The 22680-nt window shown below is 49.0% G+C and overlaps 1 protein-coding gene across 1 annotated transcript in view; it reads right to left on the bottom strand.

The window, feature by feature from the left end:
• Window positions 1-22680, bottom strand: part of EFCAB13 (EF-hand calcium binding domain 13) — a 236485-nt gene that overhangs the window by 132318 nt on the left and 81487 nt on the right. The window contains exons 29-33 of the mRNA XM_084808226.1: window positions 18523-18666; window positions 13759-13830; window positions 12398-12541; window positions 8844-8915; window positions 5494-5637 (exon numbers count right to left, since the gene is read on the bottom strand). Of these exons, the coding sequence (XP_084664352.1) occupies window positions 5494-5637; window positions 8844-8915; window positions 12398-12541; window positions 13759-13830; window positions 18523-18666 (576 nt within the window). The remainder of the gene's footprint in view (window positions 1-5493; window positions 5638-8843; window positions 8916-12397; window positions 12542-13758; window positions 13831-18522; window positions 18667-22680) is intronic.

The raw sequence follows: 22680 nt of genomic DNA, 5'->3' as shown, positions 1-22680 counted from the left end.
CTAACAGTCACTAAAAAAAGACTTCCCAGCACCCTCACAAAACTATCAAAAATATTTTTAAAGGAGTGAGGTTGAAAAGGATAGTCTTTATATTAAAACCAATTTCAAAGTGGTTTAAAATGCATGGTGCAGATCTGCCTTTAGAAATATCACATCTATCATTTTCTTGTGTAGGAGAGAAAGCACATCCTCAGGGCAGGGGCCTGGATGTTGCTTCTTGATGACAAAACAATAGAAATGGACAATTGATGTTGTGCATCTTTAAGGTCATGTCCATTCACAGGAAGAGAAAAATGTACATGCAGCAGATACTTTAAATTGTTACATTTTTAGGAAATAGTATGCAGACTAAAAATGGCTGCTAGATTGGCCAGTATTAGGTGCTGCTGGACTTGAGCCTTGCTGATCACCAGACATTAGGTGCCCTGGAAACTGCATGTCCTTGGCCCCCTGTACCACCAGGGCTTCTGGTTAGAAGATGGAAGTGCCAACAGTTCTAGACAAGGTATCTATTTATTTATTTGTTTGTATTTATATACTGCTTATATTTGCAGATATTAAAGCGATGTGCACAAATCATAAAAATATAAAACCAATACACAGAATCAATAAGTAGTAGTGGAAGCCAAAGACATTTGGAGATCTACCTTCTGCACACCCCTGGTTTAGCCTATTATGCATTTTCCTTATGGATAAACTACACCATGAAAGCCTGCATAAATAGATATACCTTCAACACACTCCTAAAATTAAGAATTGTTGGCACATGTCTAATCTTAGGGGGAAGATAATTTCACGTGGTGGACACCTCCACGCTGAATGCCTTGCTTCAAACAGCCTCAGGAGGTTGTGGCACCACCAAGAGGGCCTCACCAGATGACCTCAAGGACTGAATGGGTCTGGGGGGAAGATCGTCTCTCAGGTAACCAGGGCCCAAGTTGTTTAGGGCTTTACTGTATATATCAGCAATAAAACCTTAAACCTGGCCTGGTAGCAAATAGGCAGCCAGTGTTTCCTTTGGCACAGCTGTAATATGCTGCCAGTCACCGCTCTCAGCAGCCTAGCTGAAGCATTCTGTACCAATTGCAGCTTCTGGGCCCATCTCACTGGCCGCCCCACGTAAAGCGCATTGCAATAATCCATCCTCGAGGGCACCGGTGCCTGGATTGCTGTGGCCAAACTATTCCAGTCCAAGAACAAGCTGCCCTGTACCAGCCAATGCTGGTAAAAGGCACTCAGCATCCCTGAGGCCATCTAGTGATAAAGCCAGATCCAGAAGTACCCCCAGACTGCACACCTGATCCTACAGAGGGAGTGCAACCCCATCCAGAACAGGTAACCTACCTAACTCCTGGACCTGAGAACTGCTCACCCACAAGGCTTCCATCTTGCCAGGATTCCACCTCAGTTTATTAGCCCTCACCCAGCCCACCACTGCAGTTAGGCACTGGTCCAGGACCTTCACGGTCATGCTGGATTCAGATGTAACAGAGAAATAGAGCTGGGTGTCATCAGCACTGATGACACTTTCCTCCAGATCTCCTAAAGGCTGCTGTTGCATGCTGTTAACAGTTAGTTTTAGATTCTGAGAAGTTTGCCTTGGTAGGACAGGGGGAAGGGAAGCACAGTGGAAGGAAAAGGGCACTGCAGGTATGGCTGTAATGGAGCTGGAGATTATGAAGACAGTGTTCTTTAGAAAAACTGGAATGTCTTTCTGATGGCAGACGGGGCAGACACAAAAACTGCTCTCACTGGTTTCACATAGATGTTAAACAGAACTGCATCACCCCATACCACAATTTCCAAGGGAGGGGCAAGAAACAGACTCCCAGTGCCACTCTCTGGAACCCACCCTGCAGTGGAAATGCTGCAGTGCCCCCAACTCCCAGCCCATGGAGGGGTCGCTACATTAGCAAAAAACCCACAATCCACCCCCCCCCCGCATCCTTTCCGTGGCTTTCTGCTTTTGGTTTCTTTGCAGGATTAGGATGGGCTCCTTTACAGGGCAGACACATGGTTTGAAGCGAGGGAGCGTCTCCCTCCCTCCCTGGCATGTGTGTAAAGGAGCGGGGCGGGGGGGGGGGAGTCTTGTTTTCGTTGCTTAACTTGTGCTGTACTGTTTCCTAGCAGTCCCCAGGAAAGCTACAACTTACTTCTAAGTAGACATAAGACTGTTCTGTAAGTCTGCAATCCTAGGCACACTTACTTGGGAGTAAGCCCCACTGAATTTAATGGGGTGCTCTAAATCAACAGGGGATGTTGTGTCTGAGCTTGGTGGGGTGGGGAATCAGATCTGTCTCCCTTTGTTGCAGGGAGGCATTTTATCCTCTTCTCCCTCCAGTCAAGAAATGTGCTCAAGCATTTACATGGCAGACATGTGGTCTGAATCAAGGAAAGTCCCTCCTCGGCAATTCATAGTGCTGTGCCGGCATTTCACACTACCAATATCCCACATTTTTTAATAGTCCAGCTTATCTAAGATCTTTTTGAAAGCAGAATAAACAGGAAAAGGAGTGGGAGATGTCTTGGAGGTTGACAACATCATGTAAAGGACCCGTAAATGTCTGTGAGTGGCCAATCACAAGGGTGCAGTAAATCGCTTGTGTGCCTGAGCCAGCCCAGAATGATACCATGGTCAATGGTATCAAAGGCTGCTGGAAGATCAAACAAGAGCAACAAGGTTGTACTCCCCCTGTCTCTCTCTTAATAAAGGTCATCAGTCAGGGCGACCAAGGCCAATTCAGTCTTGAATCTAGGTCTGAACCCAGACTGAAATAGGCCTAAATAATAGTTATCACTCAAAAGCACCTACAGTTGCACCACCACAACTCTCTCAAGACCCTTCCCCCCAAAAGAGGTATTTGCAGCCCAGCATTACTTGTCAAGAACTATTGGGCCCAGTGTGGATTTCTTTAGAGGTGGCCATACCGCTGCCTCCTTAAGGGCAGTGGACACTGTAAAGAAGGATTCACCACAGCCTGGAACCATCCCTTTGGCTAGTTTTCATCACCCAGAAGGGTCATGGATCAAGAGAATACATGGTCAGATGCATCACGGTGTGGACCCCTTGTTCGTTCTCAGGTGCAACAACTGAAAGAGATGCTAACCAGCCAGGCTTGATGCAGCACAGGACACATCAGTAGGGTCTGCCACAATAACCTGTCAAGGTTACTGTGCAGTATGAATGATTTTATCCACCTCACAGTTCCCCAGTGAGACTAGAACCTCAGCTCTATCCACCAGAAACTCCCCCAGATCATTCGGGAATCTATCAGATTCTATTTGTCTCCACAGGCAGACCACCCAAACTGGATGCAGGAAGAAACTGGCAGTGTGAGTCCAAAGCTTTCAAGGAAACGGTCCAACCAGGAAAAGTGGGTTCCCCTAGTTTCAGACCATCCAACTCACAACTCAGGGCAAACACCAAATCCTGCTCTGTAAATCAAGCCAGTGACAATCTGAGATAGCCCCATGGTTGCCATGGAGGCCGTGAAATCCCAAGCTGATCCACTAGACGCAGCCTCGGTGTGAACAGTAACATCCCCTAGGGTATCTCTCCTGGGTTCCTCTAACGGTAAGCCAGAGACCATCTCAGTCAGCTGAGTCAGGGAGCCTGTTGGGCACAGGGTGGGCAGTATACCAGCGGCATCCCCCCAATCGTTTCTTTAGCCCAACCACAGATGCAGGCCCTCCAAGCCAACCCCAAGGTGGAGGGCCTGCACAACTCTTCCACATCAGGCCAGAATCCTCCTGGCTGGAGAAGGCAGGTGACACTAAATGTCTAATCTGGAGTGAGGGAGGCCACCAGGTACACCTTCTGACTGTCCAACTACCGGTTTTTGGCTTGTCTGCTGCCTTTCTGACCATCCTTATTACTGCCTGCCTGCCTCTTCTCTGTTGAAGGCTCTCAGCGGCCACTGGGCCTGCCTGAGGACATGATAGTCAGGTTACATCACATACACCCTTTCCATCCCCCCCTCCCCCGCAACACTAAAAATGGTTCTTATGAAAAACATCTTCTAGAACAGTTTCTAAGATGAAACCGTTGATTAAGAGACATCACTACTGATTAGCTGAATTTTCATGGGCAAATATTTCTGTGCAAAAAAAGGGAGATTTGAGGGGGGGGTGTTAATGTTCTCTGAAAGACACCCCCCCACACACATGCACACTGTCGTGCCTTCATTAGAGGAATCCTCTTCAGAGGAAGAACTGGAGCCTCCAGAAACTACGGGCACACTAGAGCAGTTGCTGGCACCAGACCAGGAGGAGCCCAGGCCTTTGGAGGAGACCGCCGCAGGCCCTTCCATGTCAGGGGGAAGGGGCGCTGGCTCTGGAGCAGGTGCTGAGCAACCCCCGGCCCCCGGGAGCATGTTGCCTCAAGCGACGAGCCAGCAGGCTTCCTGTGAGAAGGAGTGCTTGCTTACAAAGATGGTCTCCTTGGGAGAAAGTGACTCCTCTTGAGTAGGGCTCTGGCCAGAGAACTCTAATGGACAGCAGCTGAGCCTGGGTGGGGCTCAGCAGCCTTTGTGGGTAAAAGCCTTCAGTCAGAGCTTGATAGGTGCTGGAAATCATGCTTTGCCAGCTTTCTCTGCTGTGTGTCAGACTTTGGACTCTTGCTTGACTCTGCCACTAGACTATATGAGTATCTGGCTGCTTAACTGTGTTTGACTGCTTGACCCCTCCTGTTTTGCTTGGCTCCATATATTGGACTGAGTGCCTGTGCTTTAACCTTTTGCCTGCTTGACCCCTCCTGCTTTGCCTGAACTCCCTTAAACTGAAACCTGTCTGCTGGAAAGTTGGCCTGGTTTACTACTTGGCCGTGTGGTTGGCCCTGTCAGTACTACAGCCAATGCAGGATGTGTGCACACCCCCCATGCACACCTTGCTTTTTTCCACACAGTTCTTCTCTGTATCACTCCTGTTCACCATCCCTTTTAGCAACCACTTGGTGAACATTCTTCTTCTTGATGTGCTCCTACCAGTCATGACAACATCTCAGTGCTATGTAGCCAGTTTGATCTCACCAGTGATGACATTATAAAACCTAATTGGAATGATGGGAATGCTTCCTGCCCTTCCTCTGAATGGGAGGCTGTGTCCCTCCCATTCCATAGGCTCCCTAAATTATTACTGCCAAAAAGATGCTGGGGAGATTGCAGGGCTGTGGTTTTTGTTTTATGTAAAATGTTCTGGCTCAGCTGTAGATATTGCTATTCCTTTTGGAAAGGAGTTAAACCAGCTCTTCCATAAGGAAGAATATTTTTAGCTCTCTCCTGTAATCACAGGGTTGAATTCAGCCTCATACTTCAGAGTGACCCACTGAAATCAGACTTCAATTAATGACTAACTGATGTCCCATTGATTTCAATGGGTCAACTCTAAGTATAACTAAGGTTGGATCCAGTTCATAGTGTTTTGTCCATTGCAGAGTGGAGACTGAGCATGCAAACCAAAGCACGTGCGCAGTCTCCCCTTGCCAGCAATACTCACCATCCACATCAGCAGCATGTGCAGCTTGCTGGAATTCTTCGTGCTGCAAATGGATGCCCAGATTATCCAGAGTGGTCTGCAGTTCATTCATGTGTAGACGGCCACCTTGCATTGCACCAATGACAGTGATGGCGCGCTGCAAAGCTGAAGAGGGGCGAGACAGAGAAGCATGTTTCATTCAGACGCACCGCAAACAACAGAGCCTAGTACACCTGAATGGGTTTTTACCTGTCTATCCATTCTGCCATCCCCAGGGGACCATGGAGAAGTGGCAAACCCTAGAGGGGCTGTCATGTTTGTCTGCTGGAGTAAAATCAACAAGGAGTTTTATGGCATCTTAAAGACTAACAAATGCCCTGTGGCATAAACTTCATGGGCCGGAACCCATTTGGTCAGGTGCATGAAGAAGAGACTTACACGTGCCAAAGGATCCAGGGTCTTTGCAGCGCAACCTGACAATGTCTAAGCAAGGCTGGATGACGTATAATCTAGCTAATATCAGATGAATACGGGGGACCATTTACTACGTGATACTCTTCCAAAACATGTGTGTAACCATTTAGTAAGCCAGTCATCTGTATTGTCCTTCCCAAAGGTGAGAATGTCTTGCTCCCCTGCTTCTCCAGATTCTCCAGATTTGTGATCATGTGCAGGAAGAGAAATGTTAAGCAGGTATTAGGCAGCTCCCATGCATAACAGGGTTATGGTCAGCACGGTTTATATGTGTCCCCATGTTTTTTCAGTGGGAAATTATTATATTTAAATGAAAGCAACATTACATCTGAACTAAGGTTTGGAATTATTAGGGCAGGGGTGGGGAACACATGGCCTATGGGCTGCATGCATCCCCCATGGCTTCATGAGCTCCCCAACACCACTACCCAAATCGGTGGCAACCACTCCCCCCAAAAACAAAAAGATGGTTTAACTGCTACAGAGACTCAAAAGTGCCAAATTTAGCTTGCTTTCAAGCTAAATATGGCCCTTCTGAGTCTTTGCTGATTTTTTTTGCTGTCACCATACCACCAAATTTTGGTGGTGCAGCAGTGATGGCAAGAATCCAGGGTGTGGGGATCCAGGGGCTGAAAATTGGCCCGCCTCTGCCCACGCCAGCTTTAGAAACTTGAAATGGTTTTCTTCTTAATTTAGAAATGCTCACAGTCAGCATACAAGTCTCCAGTCAAGCCTGATACCTGTATCTACCTTATCTAGATTGGGCTAGGAACATGCATTGCTTCCCATTCTTGTATTTTTTTTTTTAGTACTTCTTTGAATTTTTGTCTAGTCTATATCAGGGGTGCTTTGCAAAAGCAGGGCAGGTAGGTAGAAGACCCCTTGGCCACATCTCCAGATGTTTTAGACCTTGGCTTTCTTCACATGGAGCTTTTATCCTGCGATTGAGATGGCTCCTTCATGGAACCTTACGGGCTCTTTACATGATGCCGTGACCCTCCAGGACGTCTCCTGCACTAAATGCCCTTTGTTCCATTTTTAAATAGATCGCAGATAATGAACTATCACATTACCCCCCACCTCCCAGTTGTGTTCTACTTGAGTTCCCTCCATGAAAAGAGGAAAAGTGGCAAGAAGAGGAGCGAGATCAATGAAAAATAACAGAAGACTCAGCTACAGGGAGAAGGAGGGGGAAAGAGGAGGGGGGAAAGGAAGCAGGTGAAAAAGGGAGTCGTGATCCTGCATTTAAAATGGAAGTGGAAAGCCTCGTTTTAAATGCAGGATTTTAGGCTGGTGTAGAGATGGCCCTCAACTCCCAGCATTCCTGACCCTTAGCCATGCTGGCAGGGGCTTCTGGGAGTTGAGGTCCAAAACATCTGGAGATCTACCTTCTGCCCACTTCTGGCTATGTCATAACAGCCTTTCCTCCTCCTCTGATAATCTGAATCCTCCCGCAATCTCATTCTTCATTATATGCTTTCACAGCCTAACAAGACAAAAGGTCCACAGCAAGTGTGTGTGTGTGTGTGTGTGTGTGTGTAAAAGGGGGAGGCTAGAGGTGAGAGATATACAAGGACGTACTGCAGTAATCTTCACTATTTTTCAAGTTGGAGACACTTTGGCAAAAAAAAGTCAGTGTGGGAGCCACATTAGCTTACTACTAAAATTAGCACAGAATAATCAAATTCAAAACTGATTTTGATATTTTGGACTTCAACTTCCAGCAGCCCCAGACAGCATGGCCAACAGTCAGGAACACTGGGAGTCCAAAACATCTGGAGGTTGGGCAAGACTGCAATCCTATGCACATTTTCCTGGGAGTAAACCCCATTGACTGCAGTGGGACTTACTTCTGAGTAAACATAGATAGGATTGCACTGTTGATGTATGCCACCCCCGCCCACACACACAGACACTCGGCTAGTTCCAATGGGAAGGAAAGAGGCAGGTGTTGCAGTACTAGAGGGAGAATAAGGACAGAGGTGGCAAAGGTGGAGGAGCAGCTGCTGCCAGGCCCAAGATGGAGGGAACGGAGGGGGTGGGGGGACATGCAAGCAATTTCTATTGTCATATGAGAAAGCCAGGAAGGAAGGAAGTGTGTGTGTGTGTGTGTGTGTGTGTGTGTGTGTGTGTGTGTTGGTGGCGGGAATAAGCCTTTTCAAACAATCCTGGAATGAACCAGAGTTCAGCGGAATGGTGTTGGGATCCAGCTGATTGAGATGTCTGTGTTTACCTTTATCCTACCTTCAGCTCCAGAAAGACTGAGCACCTCCCGTCTCTCCTTCCCCGTGGTTCTTCTTTCCCCTTCCCGAGGCAAGCTGCTATGGTTCTTTCCTCCACCCACCCATCCTGGCTCCCCGACCTGTCCTCGCCTCCCCTCTCTTTTCCTTCCTCCACCTTCCTCCCACTCTGCTTGTCTGTAGACTCCTCTCTCCATCCCCCACTGCTAGAGTTATTTCTGTCTCCCTCACCTTGCCTTCTGCGTGCTGATCAGCTTGGGCTGCTGAGGCAGGGGTTTCGTGCTTACCTGCTCATTCAGTGTGCACCAGGTGGCCAAGGGGCCTTCTACCTACCTGCCCTGATCTTGCAAAGTGCCCTCCCTGCTTGGGGAGGAAAGTGGCAGCAGCTGCTCCCTGCACAGCTGCAGGGAGGGGGGCGGGGCAGATGGGCTGGCAATGTGTTTGGGGGCCTCCAGTGGGGTATTTGGGAGCCGCCACTGGGCCATGGGCCGTGCTGTGAAGAACACTGAACTACTTTGAAGCAGGCAGGGAGGGGAGGAGGAGGCTGGGATAAATGGTGCCCAGGCCCACATACTACCCCCTCAAAGAAGGGGGATTTGATATACTAGCCTGTTTACCCCAAGATTAGGAAGGGGCTCCAGATCAAGCTGAGCTTACCTTCCAGTTCAGTGAAATCCTCAGTTTCACCCAATGCTAACAAAAAATCTTTGAAACCGATTTCGCCATTCTCTGTAAAACACATGTAAAACACACATACAGGACATTTCTAGCATGGAGAATGAACGCTGTCTGCATGAGATCTTGCTTTGTGCTGCAAAACTAGAAACTGCGCGTAGCGGCCAGCTGAGACCAACAGAACGCATTAAGAGGGCACGACTAGCTGTACATCCCCCCACTTCCTGCTCTGTCCGTTGTATATAACAAGCAGATGACTTGATTCATATGTACAATGCAGAATATTAGTGCTGTGGACAAGAGGCGAATCTCGCTGGATTAGGGGCGGGACTTCCCACATTCTCAGCCAAACCACGGAGAAGCAAAGGGTGAGCGAAGATGCGTGGGGATCCAAAGTGAGAGAAGAGGCCAGTGTCTTAAGACTGACTCTGCACGGAACAAGGCAAGGAGGCCGGAAGGCTTCAGAGTCACACGTGTAACCGGACAGAACCAGAGTAGCAGGAACGGGCGAATAATGCCTCGTGTTACGCGCAGGGTCAGTCTGAAGCTCGTGGCTTTTTCTCTCACACAGCCCAGGATCCTTTGCTCTGGCTTTTGGTGCGCCCTGGAGAGAATGGTTTGTGGATCTTAGAACCAGTCCTGCAAGATGAACAGGATATCCCTCAGTCCTGAGAAATTTCCTATCACCCCATCCTGTGCGCTGGAAAGATACTGTGGCTGCCCACCCTTTTGTCAGACCTTTGTTCTCAAGGAGGGGAGGGGAGGGAAGGGAGAGAAGTGAGGGCATGTAGTGTATTTACCTGGAGTTTGTTCATGGGCATCCTTTTTTCCATGCAATCATCTATTTTCCCCATACAATTGCCTGGTAACAAAGTTACATCATCACGTAGTGCGGCTTCCCAGGGGCATTTACAGTCCCATTCTGAAAGTTTTCAGCAGCCATGCTGCAGGTTTGGATTTCAAGCTTTTATTGATTTGTTTATTTTATTGCATTTATGTCCCACCTTTTTTCCTCTGTAAGGAACCCAAGGCGGCATACATAATCCTCCTCCTCTCCATTTTATCCTCACAACAACAGCCCTGTGAGGTAGGTTGGGCTGAGAGTCTGTGACTGGCCCAAAGTCACCCCGTGAGCTTCCATGGCCAAGCGGGGACTAGCACCTGGATTTCCCAGCTCTCAGTCCAACACTACACCTCACAATAGTTATCTGTAAGAACTACTTCCCAAATTCCCATCCACCCAAATTCTTCCTGAATGTCTGCCCTTGCACAATTTTTAGGAGCCCTCCATTGCCCCAAATTGGATAGGCTGGGGCAGCTCTAAAAGATACAGATGGAGGAAGTTGCCAGCGCTGGGTATATTCCATCATGATTCTGAGTTAAACTTTCCCAATTTGCCAATAAAGGATAAATTTTGGTTTCTGGACTTCTCCATATAACAGACGAGGTTGGAAATAATGAGGAGCTGTGTTGTTTATGCATCTCTCTCAGTGTTCGTTTCATTTGTATAATTTCTATTGCTTCTATTAGTCCTGGAGAGCAGGAAGAAGTGGGCTCTCTTCACACCTGGCATTTTATTCCACTACAAACTGTTCTTTTTGATTCCTGATCGTTCCTGGGATTTACACTGGCCCTGTATGCAGGCATCTCTCATAGCGCGTCCCTCCGCTCTATACCTTTTCATGGCTGGGTGGAGCTGCACAGAAAAGCCAGGACAGGGGGGTGCTGGCCCCATGCCCCCTCCCCGCCCCTGGTCATCGGTTCCTGCAACATGATTGATGGCTCCGCCCATTCCTCTGCTCCTCCACAGCAGGAGGGAAGCCCTTCTAGTGATCGGGATACTGGGCTATGGGAGCTGGTCCCCTCCTTCCTCCAAGGAGAGAGAGTCTTCTCGGTGGCTTACCCCAAGGTTGCTGGAGTTGCTAGTCCTTCTCTGCTAAATATGTCAGTATGTGAGGGAATTAAATGCAGGCAGCGCATCACTTGCACTACTGAGTTTGAAGGGTGTACCTATTTCCGGGTTCCCAGCCACAGAAGTAAGAAATCCACAAACGGACTTGTATACAGTCAGTGCACCAAGCCATCCCTAGCAGCCCTCCCCCCCCCGGCAACCACTTCACAGGGGACACCTTCTTCATTAGACCCGGCTTGCCCCCCCCCCCGTGCTGTTGTTGCTCTTTCCCCTTATTCTGGCTCCCCAACAACCCTGTAAGATGGGCTAGGAGAAGAGATAGTGGCTGGCTGGCTTCCCTATCGTACGGATGTTTTCACAGGCATGAGTGCAAGTCCATTCAATGGCTGTATGAAAAAAGCTCATCAAACTGGTGAGCAAAAGGGAGAAGAAACAGTCAGTGAAGTCAATGGGATGGGGAAGTTCAAAGTAAATGCATTGAAGGGGATGGGAGACCTTAAGGCTGCTACTCTAAGTAGACTTACAATGCACTCCTATGCATGCCTACTCAGAAGCAAGCCACACAGATTTCAATGGCACTTACTCCCAGGAAAGGAAAGCCTTACAGCCAATTGCTGTTTTCGGGGGGATCTTGAAGAAGCAGTTGTGACGGTTAACCACTTTACAGTTCAAGCGCCCATAGCGGAATGGGAGAGAGACGGAAACGGTCACTGGAAGCATGGTCAGTGACCTGCCCCTGCCCTCCTACCAATCTGTTGTCATGACAATGTTATTCAACACCCCCGGCACATGTCCACACAAAGCAGGACAAAGCACTAAAGGGGAAATACACAGGGGGGAAATGGCAATTTCACTCGCAAGCACAGAAAATGCCAGGTTTTCCCCGTTCTCAGATAACACGGGAAGAGGGAGGGGAAGCTGTGAGATAGCAGCAGGACAGCAGCGTCATCATTTAAAGCTCTTGCGAAAACCAGTGATTAAAGAAGAACGATCCTGCTAAAAAGCCAATGTGTGAATGTGGCTGTGGTAAGTGACTTTCCCCCTGATCACTGGATCACCACTTTAATTGTGCCATGACGTACCTGTGCCTGCAAGAGTGAACTGCTGTCTGGTTGTCCTTTCATGGGATTCTCTTCCCCTCACCTCGTGATCCATGCCCTAACTATCTGGCTTCTGAGCTTTCACTAGCCATAGTCCACACGTTTCAAGCTTGTCTTTGTAACAATTTGGGCTAAAAATATGTTGTGAGTTGTTTTTTTTTTAGTGAACGTTAACATTCTGATAATAGTGAGTTTTGCTTGTAGAGAACCATGGGATATGCACTACTCTTGTTGCTGCTACTGCTTCCGTCAGTATCTTAGTGTACAGGAAGCAGTTATGTGAAACAACATCAAAAGCAAAATGTGATAATTATTCAACAGGAAGTAGTACTGCCCTATGGCTAAATGAAGGTATTAACTGACCAATCTACAGATTCTTCATTAATTCATCAATATTCAGCTTTTCTTTGTGCTGAGCTGTCCGGTAAAGCTTTTTATTTTTAGGATAGCCCAGGCAATGCCTGTGTGTAGAAAGTGAAGATGGACAAAAAAGGTAAGAGGGACAACAGGTAAGGCTTACTCACCATCAGTTTTGACTGATTTGACTACCTCATTGAAGGTTGCAGTAGATAAGTGTACTCCCATATTGTCCAGAGTTTTCTCCAGCTGTTTAACAGTCATCTTCTCATTTTTTATATTTTCAACAGTTTTTGTGGCATCCCGCAGTGCTGGAGAACATGAATTGCGAAAAGAGAGCAGGGGTTACCATAATTCTTGAAGCCATCCATCTGGGATGGGTCATAACCAGGGCTGTGTATATGCCACAGTTCAACAGGAACCCCCCAAAAGTGAAGCTGGGGTTTCAGGCACTGAATCCAGCCACCTGACAATCTGCTTTATTGTTTTTTAAAATAGGGTTCTAGCCTTTATAGCTGCAAAGATATGCTTAAAAGTGTGAGGGGCCGTGCCTGCCAAAGTCTCAGAATACAGAGCTGTGGGTGAGTAAGATTTCTTTGCCCATCCCTATGACAAGGAACACCAGAATTGTGCAAAAACAATAAAAATGGCAAAATAAATTATGGAAGAGGGGAAAATTATGCCGATTTGCATAATCTATACAGGTCACAGGATTCCCCTTTTCCCAGTGCAGAATTTGGATTGTCTTGGTGCAGAACGTTACTTTTTGGGGAGTATACAGCTATTTGGCCATATTGCATGTGACAGCGCTCCTGCTTTGCATGGCTGATGCAGGAGGGTCTGCGCTGGGCATTTCCAGTTAAATGATTTGGAGAGCAGGGATGGGAAGGACCCCGGGAGACCTGCTGCCCATCAATGTTGGTTGTACTGGGCATGGTGGGCCAGTTGTCTGACTCGGGACAGTCTGACTCAGGGCCACAGGCACGACAGGATATGTGTGGGGCCTCTGTTGTGAATAGTTAGAGCCTCGGTGTTTTGAACTCTGCTGCATCTAAGAATGGTGGAGTCAAGATTCATCCATTTTAGGATGGGCCAATGTTAGGGTAAAGCTCCCGGAGCTGCTGCCATTCCTCAGTCCGGGCACAACTTGTCACTGAGGGCGGCCAGCAGGTCCTCCCTCTGCCTCAGAGGCTCCTGCCATGCTTGGATGCCCGGCAAGACCTCATCCTGTGACTCAGGCCCCCCACGTATGAGGTATCCTGGCAGAAACACAGCCCGTACCTGGAGGGCTCAGACTGCACTGGGGGCGGGGGAGCAGAGGCTAAGAAGTGGGGCGGTCTGGCAAGTCAGGCCACTGCAGCTGAGCAGCAAGCAAGGACAAGTGGCTGAGGAAGAGGAGGCTGGCCCAGGCACTTGGCACGCTCTGCTCATTCCCCAGGCACTTGGCACCTGCCCTCCCAAATGCAGCCCTTCCACCCTCCGAGTGGATTACACCCATGTCCTCTTCCCTAACACGCCCAGTACTTACCTATGAGTTCAGAAAAGTGTGGGGCATTGGACAAAATCTTCAGGAATTCTGTCCCATCCAGTTTCCCTGATTCTTCAATGGATTGAGAGAAAAACAAACAAGAAGGGATCAAATAGGAAATAAGTCTTTTGGTTGGTGTTTGCCATGAAACAAGAGCTCCTTAAGCTTGCAGTTTTTAAATCATCATCATCATTTGATTACTCCACCTTTTAAAAAAATGCATGCTGTGGAGACTTCCAAGAGTCATGAAAGAAATTAGAAAACGCACCCAAAGTATCACCACAGCAAAACAATACATTACCCATACATGAGCCTCCCTGCGTTGGTCACGAAAGGGAGTCAGGCATGTCCCAAGCAAAGACATGCAAATGCCTGAAAGGCTCTTGAGAAGTAGCAAGGCTGCCACCTCCCTGTTCTCCTGCTTGAAGGTGAAAGAGCCTTTGCGCAGGTGAAAGAAGAGGCAGAGTCAGTGGGGGTGGCAGGTGTTCCCAGGTATCTTCTCCCACCAAGGACTGGGCCTACATGTCCAAGCATTCCCAATAGAAAAGTGATGCTGTGCACACCTAAATCTACATGGCCGATTTAGCGGGGAGCGAGAGCACATCAGGGTCGTTTGTGACAGATGACGCTGTCGCCAATCTGCAGCAACCCCACAGCTTCCCTCTGGAAAAGGCGCATTTTCGGAAAGTCCTTTTAGTGTGTCTTTTCCCCCTTAAAAGCAGCTCCTGCGCGGTTCTGCTGCAGTACACCCCGTCCCCCTGCATTACGTTCTGGGCATGCCTAGTTCTGTGACCTGGCGGTGACCTGGTCAAGGGGTGAGGCTCCCCCTTCCCCCACTTTCCCCATTCACAATATCTAGCCTCTTTTTTTCCAATTCATATTATCGCAATAGCACTGCTTCAGGCATTCACAATAGCGGAGAAACTGCTTTCCCCATTCACAGTATTTAGCCTGCATTTCCCATTCAGAATAGTGCAGTAGTGCTGTTCCAGGCATTCCTGATGGTAGATGAGAGGGGAGAGGCTTAATTCAGCACTCCCAGTAAACTTCCCTGAGCAGGGGAGTGTGGACAGGGTAGGGATGGCGGAGAATTTCTCCCCGAAACTTCGGGGGGCCGAGCGCCAATGTGTTCGGCCCCCTGAACAAGTTTCGGGGAGAAATCCTCCGCACCCCCCCCGCACCCCGCACCCCCCCTGGGACGGGACTTACCTTCACCGAATGTCCCTCCCAGTGGCTGGTCCGGCCGGCGGTTCGGCGGGTGTTCGAGCGAGGCGGGAGCGGCACCCGGTCTTTTGACCGGCTGCCACCGCCGCCATTGCAATGAAAGAAAAAAAAAAAACGCCCCCTGATAGGCTACGTGACGATTCACGTAGCCTATCACGGCTAGATCTGCAAAGTCAGCCGTGATAGGCTACGTGAATCGTCACGTAGCCTATCACGGGTGACTTAAAAAAAAAAAAAAAGCGCGTACGCGAATAGCGGCCCCCATAGGGAGCCGCCATTCTCCTTCCTTATTTGGTCGCTGTAGTCTACGTAAATGTTTACGTAGACTATGGCGAAAATAAGGGCAACGCTATTTGCGTTGCCCTTATTTTTGCCGTAGTCTACGTAAACATTTACGTAGACTACAGCGACCAAATAAGGAAGGAGAATGGCGGCTCCCTATGGGGGCCGCTATTCGCGTACGCGTGTTTTTTTTTTTAAGTCACCCGTGATAGGCTACGTGACGATTCACGTAGCCTATCACGGCTGACTTTGCAGATCTAGCCGTGATAGGCTACGTGAATCATCACGTAGCCTATCAGGGGGCGTGTTTTTTTTTTACTTTCGCGTTCGCGGCCGGGCGAGGCGAGGCGCCTCCTCCCCGGCCTGAATTTCGGCCGGGCGAGGTGGGAAGCCTCCCCCCCGGCCTGAATTTCGTGGGGGGAGCAGCGAAGCGCCTCCCCCCCACCGCGAACGGCCTTCGACGACAGGTAAGTGACTTTCGTCCACCCCTAGGACAGGGCTGGGGAACAAGCCTCGCCTGTTCACTGAGCAGCACCTATGGGGCTGATGACATTCCATTCTACTCCCTGGACTCCACCCTCCTAACCCCAAAGTTTCAAGTGCTGTGTGACCTGGGAAAGTGGGTGTTTAGGTAGTGTACACTGTCTTTCTTGCTTCGTGTGCCACTGATGGACCAAAGTGATTTCATGAAAATGTGGATAGAACCAGAAAGCGCTTCTCATTCCGTTCCCATGTAGATGGAACCCCAGTGAAGATGCTGGGACTTGTAGTTCCAGTTGCATCCCGAGCAGAGAAGTAACATTGCATGCACCATTCCCACCAAGGATGTTGGGCAAGAAGAAAATTGATGTCCCCCCCACCCCCGCCCAATGAGATACCTTGTACTCTTATACTAACAAATTGCCTACAGTTATGGTAGGCTGAATGGCGGTTCAATGCTCTTGAACACTGTCCAGGTTTGATAATGGGGAGGAGGAGGGTGAACAAGAGGAGATGAAACCCAGAAAAAACAGAGGTGCTATGGTCAGTAGAATGCCTGGCTCAGGGACTGCGGTCAGACTCCCCCTGAAAGATCAGGTTCATTATCTGGGAGTGCCCCTGGATCCTACACTATTCCTGGTTCTTCAGGGGGCAGCAATGGTGAGGAGTGCTCTTGTGCAACTACGTCTAGTACGCCAGCTATGACCATTCCTGAGTCAGTCTGACCTGGCACAAGTTATCCATGCCTTGGTTACATCACACTTGCACTACTCTCATGTGCGCTACATGGGGCTACCCTTGAAGAGGGTCTGGAAGCATCAATTGGTGCATAATGCACAGCTAGGCTGCTAACCTGTGCATGCTACTGTAATCACATAACCCCTGTACCGAAAGATCTGTACTAGTTGCCAGTTCTTTCCTAGACTGAGCTCAAAGTGTTGGTTTTAACCTTGGAAGCTCTAAACAGCTTAGGCTCAGACTATCTGAGGGGCTGTCTATCTGGGTATGAATCTGCTTGCTTTGGGGGATCAGCAGGAAGCCCTTTTGAATTTGAGACACCCTTGCTTGCAGAGGCCTATTTGTTGGGCACATGGGAAAGGACTTCCTCCTGAGTTGCTCCCAAACTATGGAATGTGCTCCCTTTGGACTTGTGACAGTGACTCTCTCTGGGCGCATTTACATGACACACCAACCCATCGTGGGTGACTAGCCACGTGCTGTGGGTTGTTTGCAAAACAACCCACAATGTGTGGTTGGTGTGCCTGACAGACGATCGGGCGAACAACCCACAGTGTGTGGCTTGTTACCTTCCTCCCCTTCCTTGGCCCTAGTCCTCCCACCCGCTCAGGCACATATCTCAGCAGCCCATGCGGCAGAATACACATCCCACGATTACTCGTGCTACTGCTACATCAGCAGCAGCTCTAGGATTGCTCTGCCTGCTGGGGGTATGTTCTGCTGTTGCCTGCTCTCCAAAGAAGTGTTCCCCCCACCCCCTGGCTCCCAAAAGACTGCTCGCTAGCACAAATCCTCGCAGTTCATTTAGATATAAGGATTTTAGGTGTTAGGCACTGGATATCAATGGGAACATGCGCAATGAGTGTCATGTCATTTGGCTGAGGTGTCGATACTTTAAATCCCACCCACCCTTTGGGGGGTTTGGATGCTACCACTAGGGATGGTGCAGGTGGCCCCTGAGCCATACCTGCCGAGACCTTGCCCCTGCTCGACCCCCCCCCCGCTCACCAAATCACCCGCACTCACCAGGGACCCGTCCACAAGTGCTGTGAGCTCCAGTCTGAGATAAGATGGCGCTCGTGAAACATGCACACCTCTAGACTTTTGCAAAATGGCACTGTGAATGCCCCATGTATGCAAGATCACAGGTGGGTTGAGCGGGGGTCCTGGAGTGCTTGAGCGGGGGTCCTGGGGTGCATGAGCAGGGGCTCGGCAGTGCCCAGAGAACCCGGACAGGGGGGCACCTGTCCATCCCTAGCTGCCATGTCACTATGGTTGTTTTTAATGTTTTACTATATTTGTATTTGAATGGCTTCAGAAACAGAAATACCACAAGTAAATAAATAACAGAAGGGCACTTAGGACCAGAACAGACATGGCCTAAAACCTGTATGTAGAAGCTACGTTTTTTAAAGATCTGGACTGCCCCCCCCCCCAGTCCAGATCTTTAAATCCCTCTACCCCCACACTGGGGTCCCAATCTAGATGGCTCCCCTATGCCTACTCTAGAGTGAAAATGAAAAAAGACATAGCTGCTAGATACAGATGTAAAGTAATATCTGTTTTAGCCCTCAGATGGTGCAATGTAGGTCTTTTCCCTCCCCAAACTGTGTTTAATTGATTTCATATACTTATATCTGCACTTACATTTGGTGTCCCATTTGGGTTACCAATCAGGTCTGCACCTGCTTAGCTTCATGCCTTTTGAAGCATGGAGCATTAAATGCTCTCGTCGCCATTCACCCCCCACCCAACAGCATTGCCAATTAGAGGCCATGTACTCTGTCCCACAGAATTGAATGGGAAGCATCACCAACCAAGCCCGCTCCTAGTGCACTGCATAGCCCTGCCTTGGGTTCAGTTTCTTGGGCAAACTAGAGTCTGAAGCTAGAAGATGAAAAAGAGACAGAACACTGGGATATTGGATAGGAAGACAGACAAAGAAATGAATGATGTGATGTACTTTAAAAATGTCATGGAGACGGTTAGTCGTCTCGGACAGAAGGGCAAGATTTAAACATAAATGCATAAATGCCTCACCATCAATGGCAGCAGAGGCTAGAGCTGCCTGAAGTGCGTCAGGCGACAGGCGGATGCCCAGGTCTTCTAGGGCAGCTGGCAGCTCCTCCTTTCTGATGTTCTCTTTGCAGATCTTGCTGATCGCACTGAAAGCACTGTGTAAAGCTGCAGGAGCCAAGTTTCAGTACAGTTCAGCTGTGCTTATTCCCAGCTCACCGTTGTCACCCCCAGGCAACTGTAGGGCACGCTGAAGGAGGCCCTTCATGTGCTGTGAGAACACTGATAGCACACACCCTTCCAGCGTGAACAGCTGGCATTTACAAACGGAGGATGGCGAATACTGGAACGCGCCACGTGAAGGGCCCATTTCTCTACTGACAGCGATGTGGCGCACACCCTTGTGGTGTCGGGAAGACCGCCCCCCGGGGAGAGCTGAGAGGGAGGAACACCTCTGAAGAGGCTCATGATTGCAAGGGGCAGGGGGGCAGCACTACAGCACAGCATTCCAAAGGGAGGCCCCCCGGAAACACCATTCAGGGTGGAGGAGCCGAGCCACCTCACCATGTGTCTGACCACATGCCACGGTTCCTCAGGAACACCTGGATCTCTGTCAGACTCACCACATCTGCACTCAAAAGGTAATTTAACAGTTTTAACATGTAGACTCTTTTAAGTCTGCATGTGCCAAACTTGTATGTCCAAAAGGCACACCAGGGATACCAAGGTTGATAGTACTGAAAGCCGCGGAGAGGTCCAGGAGAACTAAGGGGGCTGTGCTTCCCCCATCCAGTTCCCAGAGTAAGTCATTCACCAAGGTGACCAAACAGTCTCAGTCCCACATTTGCTGTGCATATCAGTCCCATATCCTGGCCAAAAGCCTAATTGAAACAGGTCCAGATAATCAGTACCATCCAGATGCATCTGGCGTTGCAATGCCGCTACCTTCCCAATCACATTAAGGAAATGATACATTTGAGACTTATAGTTAGACAGATCTCCTGGGTCAAGAGAAGGCTTCTTTAATAAAGGTCTGATTCCTGCCTCTTTTAACCAAGAGGGAACAAAGAGGCATTAATCACTTCCTTTAACCACTGCATGTCCTACCTTGGCTGATTTAATCAGCCACGAAGGACAAGGGTACACAGGTGTTGGCCCTCACGACTCCAGATACCCTGTCCACATTCTTGAGATCCACGAGCTGAAAATAATCCAAAAACCACTGGACACTCTTGGAGTTCAAGTTAAGAAGAATCCAAGCAAAGAACTGTCAAATTGTTCACAGTAAGCCACTGACTGTTTCAGCTCCCCGTCTCCATTATTCTGGCGAAGAAGGCCTCACACAGTGTAAAAAACCATTTTGTGTGGACACAGTGGTGAGTGGTGGCAGAGAAATAAGCTCTCTTTCTCACCCTCACCACCACGGTGTAGGTCTTTGAATGGTCTTTCACCTGTGTTTGGTCACACTCATCCTGAGTTCTTGTCCAGCAGTGCCCGAGACAATGTCCCTCCTGTTTCATTGCCCTCAACTCCCCGTTAAACCAGGGAGCTGCGCTGACTCCACCAGGAAGTGGGGGACGCTGAGGAGCGGTACTGCCAATGGCCTGGGCCTTTCTGTACTTCACAGATCAGCCAGGGCTTCAGCGGTACTGCTGGCAAATGTGGACTGGAGTCCCCCATTCGGGAAAGCATTCGAGTCCGTCAGGTGCCTGGGATGGAGCATTTGGACCAGTCCTCCACCTCTGTGGAGGTCCACACTGGGAGCCAGTCCAAAACTAAGACAGTGATGTGGCCATGCCAACCAAATTGTACGTAACTCCTCCATCATCAGAGCACCAATTCCACCAGAAGAAGAATACCAAACTGAGTGTGCCGTGGGGCATGTGTAGGGCCAGATGCTAGATGGGATAGGTCCATGGTTGCCAAGGTAGACAAGAAGTCATGAGCTACTCCCTATTGAGCAACCTCAGCACAAATGCTGAAATCCTTCAGGACAAGAAGCCCGAGGTGATACAGTGCCATCGTCAGGATCGCCCCAGCTAGCTCAGGAAGGCAGATTGTTGAGCAGCATGGTGGATGGTAAACCAACAGAATCCCTACCCTGTCCCAGCCACATGAAAGAAAATAGCCACAACAAATACACTTAAGAACACTGCTGTCCTGCAATTTAATTTTGAGTTTATATCCAAGTGCATAACTTGGCTACAGTGGTCCAGGCACTGTAACCTCAAGACTGGATTACTGCAATGCATTCTACGTGGGGCTGCCCTTAAGGCTGCTCCGGAAGCTGGAGCAAGTGCAGAACGCAGCAGCTCAGCTGTTCTCGGGAGCTACCCCTTTTCAGCATGCAGCTCCTTGCTGAGGGAACTGCGCTGGCTGCCTATTCACTACCGGGCCAGGCTTAAGGTTTGAGTAATAGTGTACAAAGCCCTAAACAACTTGGGACCAGGCTACCTGCTATTCTGATGAGCGAACTAGCTCAAAGTGGGCTAGATGAAACAACTATCAGGTGGATCCACAGTTGGCTACAGAATCGGGGTCAAAGAGTGCTTGTCAGTGGGATCTTCTCAAACTGGGGAGAGGTAACGAGTGGGGTACCGCAGGGCTCAGTCCTGGGCTCAGTGCTCTTCCACATTTGTATTAATGACTTGGAGGAGGAGGTGCAGGGAATGCTGATCAGATTTGCAGATGATACAAAATTGGGCGGGATAGCTAATACCCTGGAAGACAGAAACAAAATTCAAAGTGACCTTGATAGGCTGGAGCGCTGGGCAGAAAACAACAGAATGACATTTAAGAGGGATAAATGCCAAGTTCTGCACCTAGGAAAAAGAAACCAAATTCACAGTTACAAGATGGGGGATACTTGCTCAACAACACTACAAGCCAGAAGGATCTTGGAATTGTTGTCGATCACAAGCTGAAGATGAGCCAACCATGTGATGTGGCTGCAAAAAAGGCAAATGCTCTTTTGGGCTGCATTCATAGAAGCATAGCTTCCAAATCCCGGGAAGTACTAGCTCCCCTCTACTCAGCACTGGTTAGGCCTCATCTGGAGTACTGTGTCCAGTTGTGGGCACCGCACTTTAAGAAGGATGCAGACAAGCTGGAGAGGGTTCAGAGGAGGGCAACAAAGATGATCAGGGGACTGGAAACAAAGGCCTATGAAGAGAGACTGAAAGAACTGGGCATGTTTCGCCTTGAGAAGAGAAGACTGAGGGAAGATAGGATAGCGCTCTTCAACTACTTGAAAGGTTGTCACAGAGAGGAAGGCCAGGACCTCTTCTCGATCATCCCAGAATGCAGGACACGGAATAATGGGCTCAAGTTACAGGAAGCCAGATTCTGGCTGAGCATCAGGAAAAACATCCTGACTGTTGGAGCAATGCGACAGTGGAACCAATGACCTGGGGAGGTGATGGGCTCTCCCGCACTGTTCAAGACGAGGCTGGACAGCCATCTGTCAGGGATGCTTTGACTTGGGTTCCTGCATTGAGCAGGGGGTTGGATTCCATATAGGCTCCTTCCAACCCTACTATTCTATGATTCTACCTGAGAGAGTGCCTTCTCTCAGAGAACCTATCCAATCTCTGAGGTCATCCAAGGGCATGCTCCTGCTGGTTCCACATGGACCCATGGCCCGACTGGAGTCCACCCAGAGAAGAGCCTTCAGTGTGGTGGCTCCCGTCCTATGGAACTCTCTGCCGCTGGGTTGTTTTCAGTGCCTCCTGAAAACAGCTCTTTTCCAAGAAGACTGCCTTGGTTAACTAGCCTCTGTTTTATTGGCACTCTGTTTTTGAAAGTATAATTTTACTATCATTTTTCTTCTTATAATCCTTTGTTCATTTTATCTCTTGTTGTTCACTGCTCTGGAATAAGTTTAGGTGTGGAGCGGTATACAGATGTTGCAAATAAATAAATACATACATACGTACATAATCTTGAACCTTGCACCTTGGTGTGAAACTCCCTTTCCTCATCCCAGCTGAAACTGGAAATAACGTCACTGACCTTACCGCAAGATGAAAGTGGTGGGGAAGCCCAGAGATGTGTATTGTACAGTAATAGAAGGGAACACAAAGGCTGTCGTATAAATAGGGGAAGACTTGTATGAGGATGAGTAAAAAAAACACTCCCCTATTCATTGTGCTGAAACTGTGGCTGTATGGAAACCGCATGTCC

This window comes from Heloderma suspectum, chromosome 6, assembly GCF_057233095.1.
Source record: "Heloderma suspectum isolate Gila_16-S chromosome 6, 16-S_ref, whole genome shotgun sequence".
Lineage (NCBI taxonomy): Eukaryota > Metazoa > Chordata > Lepidosauria > Squamata > Helodermatidae > Heloderma > Heloderma suspectum.
This window is presented reverse-complemented; position numbering and strand designations above follow the sequence as displayed.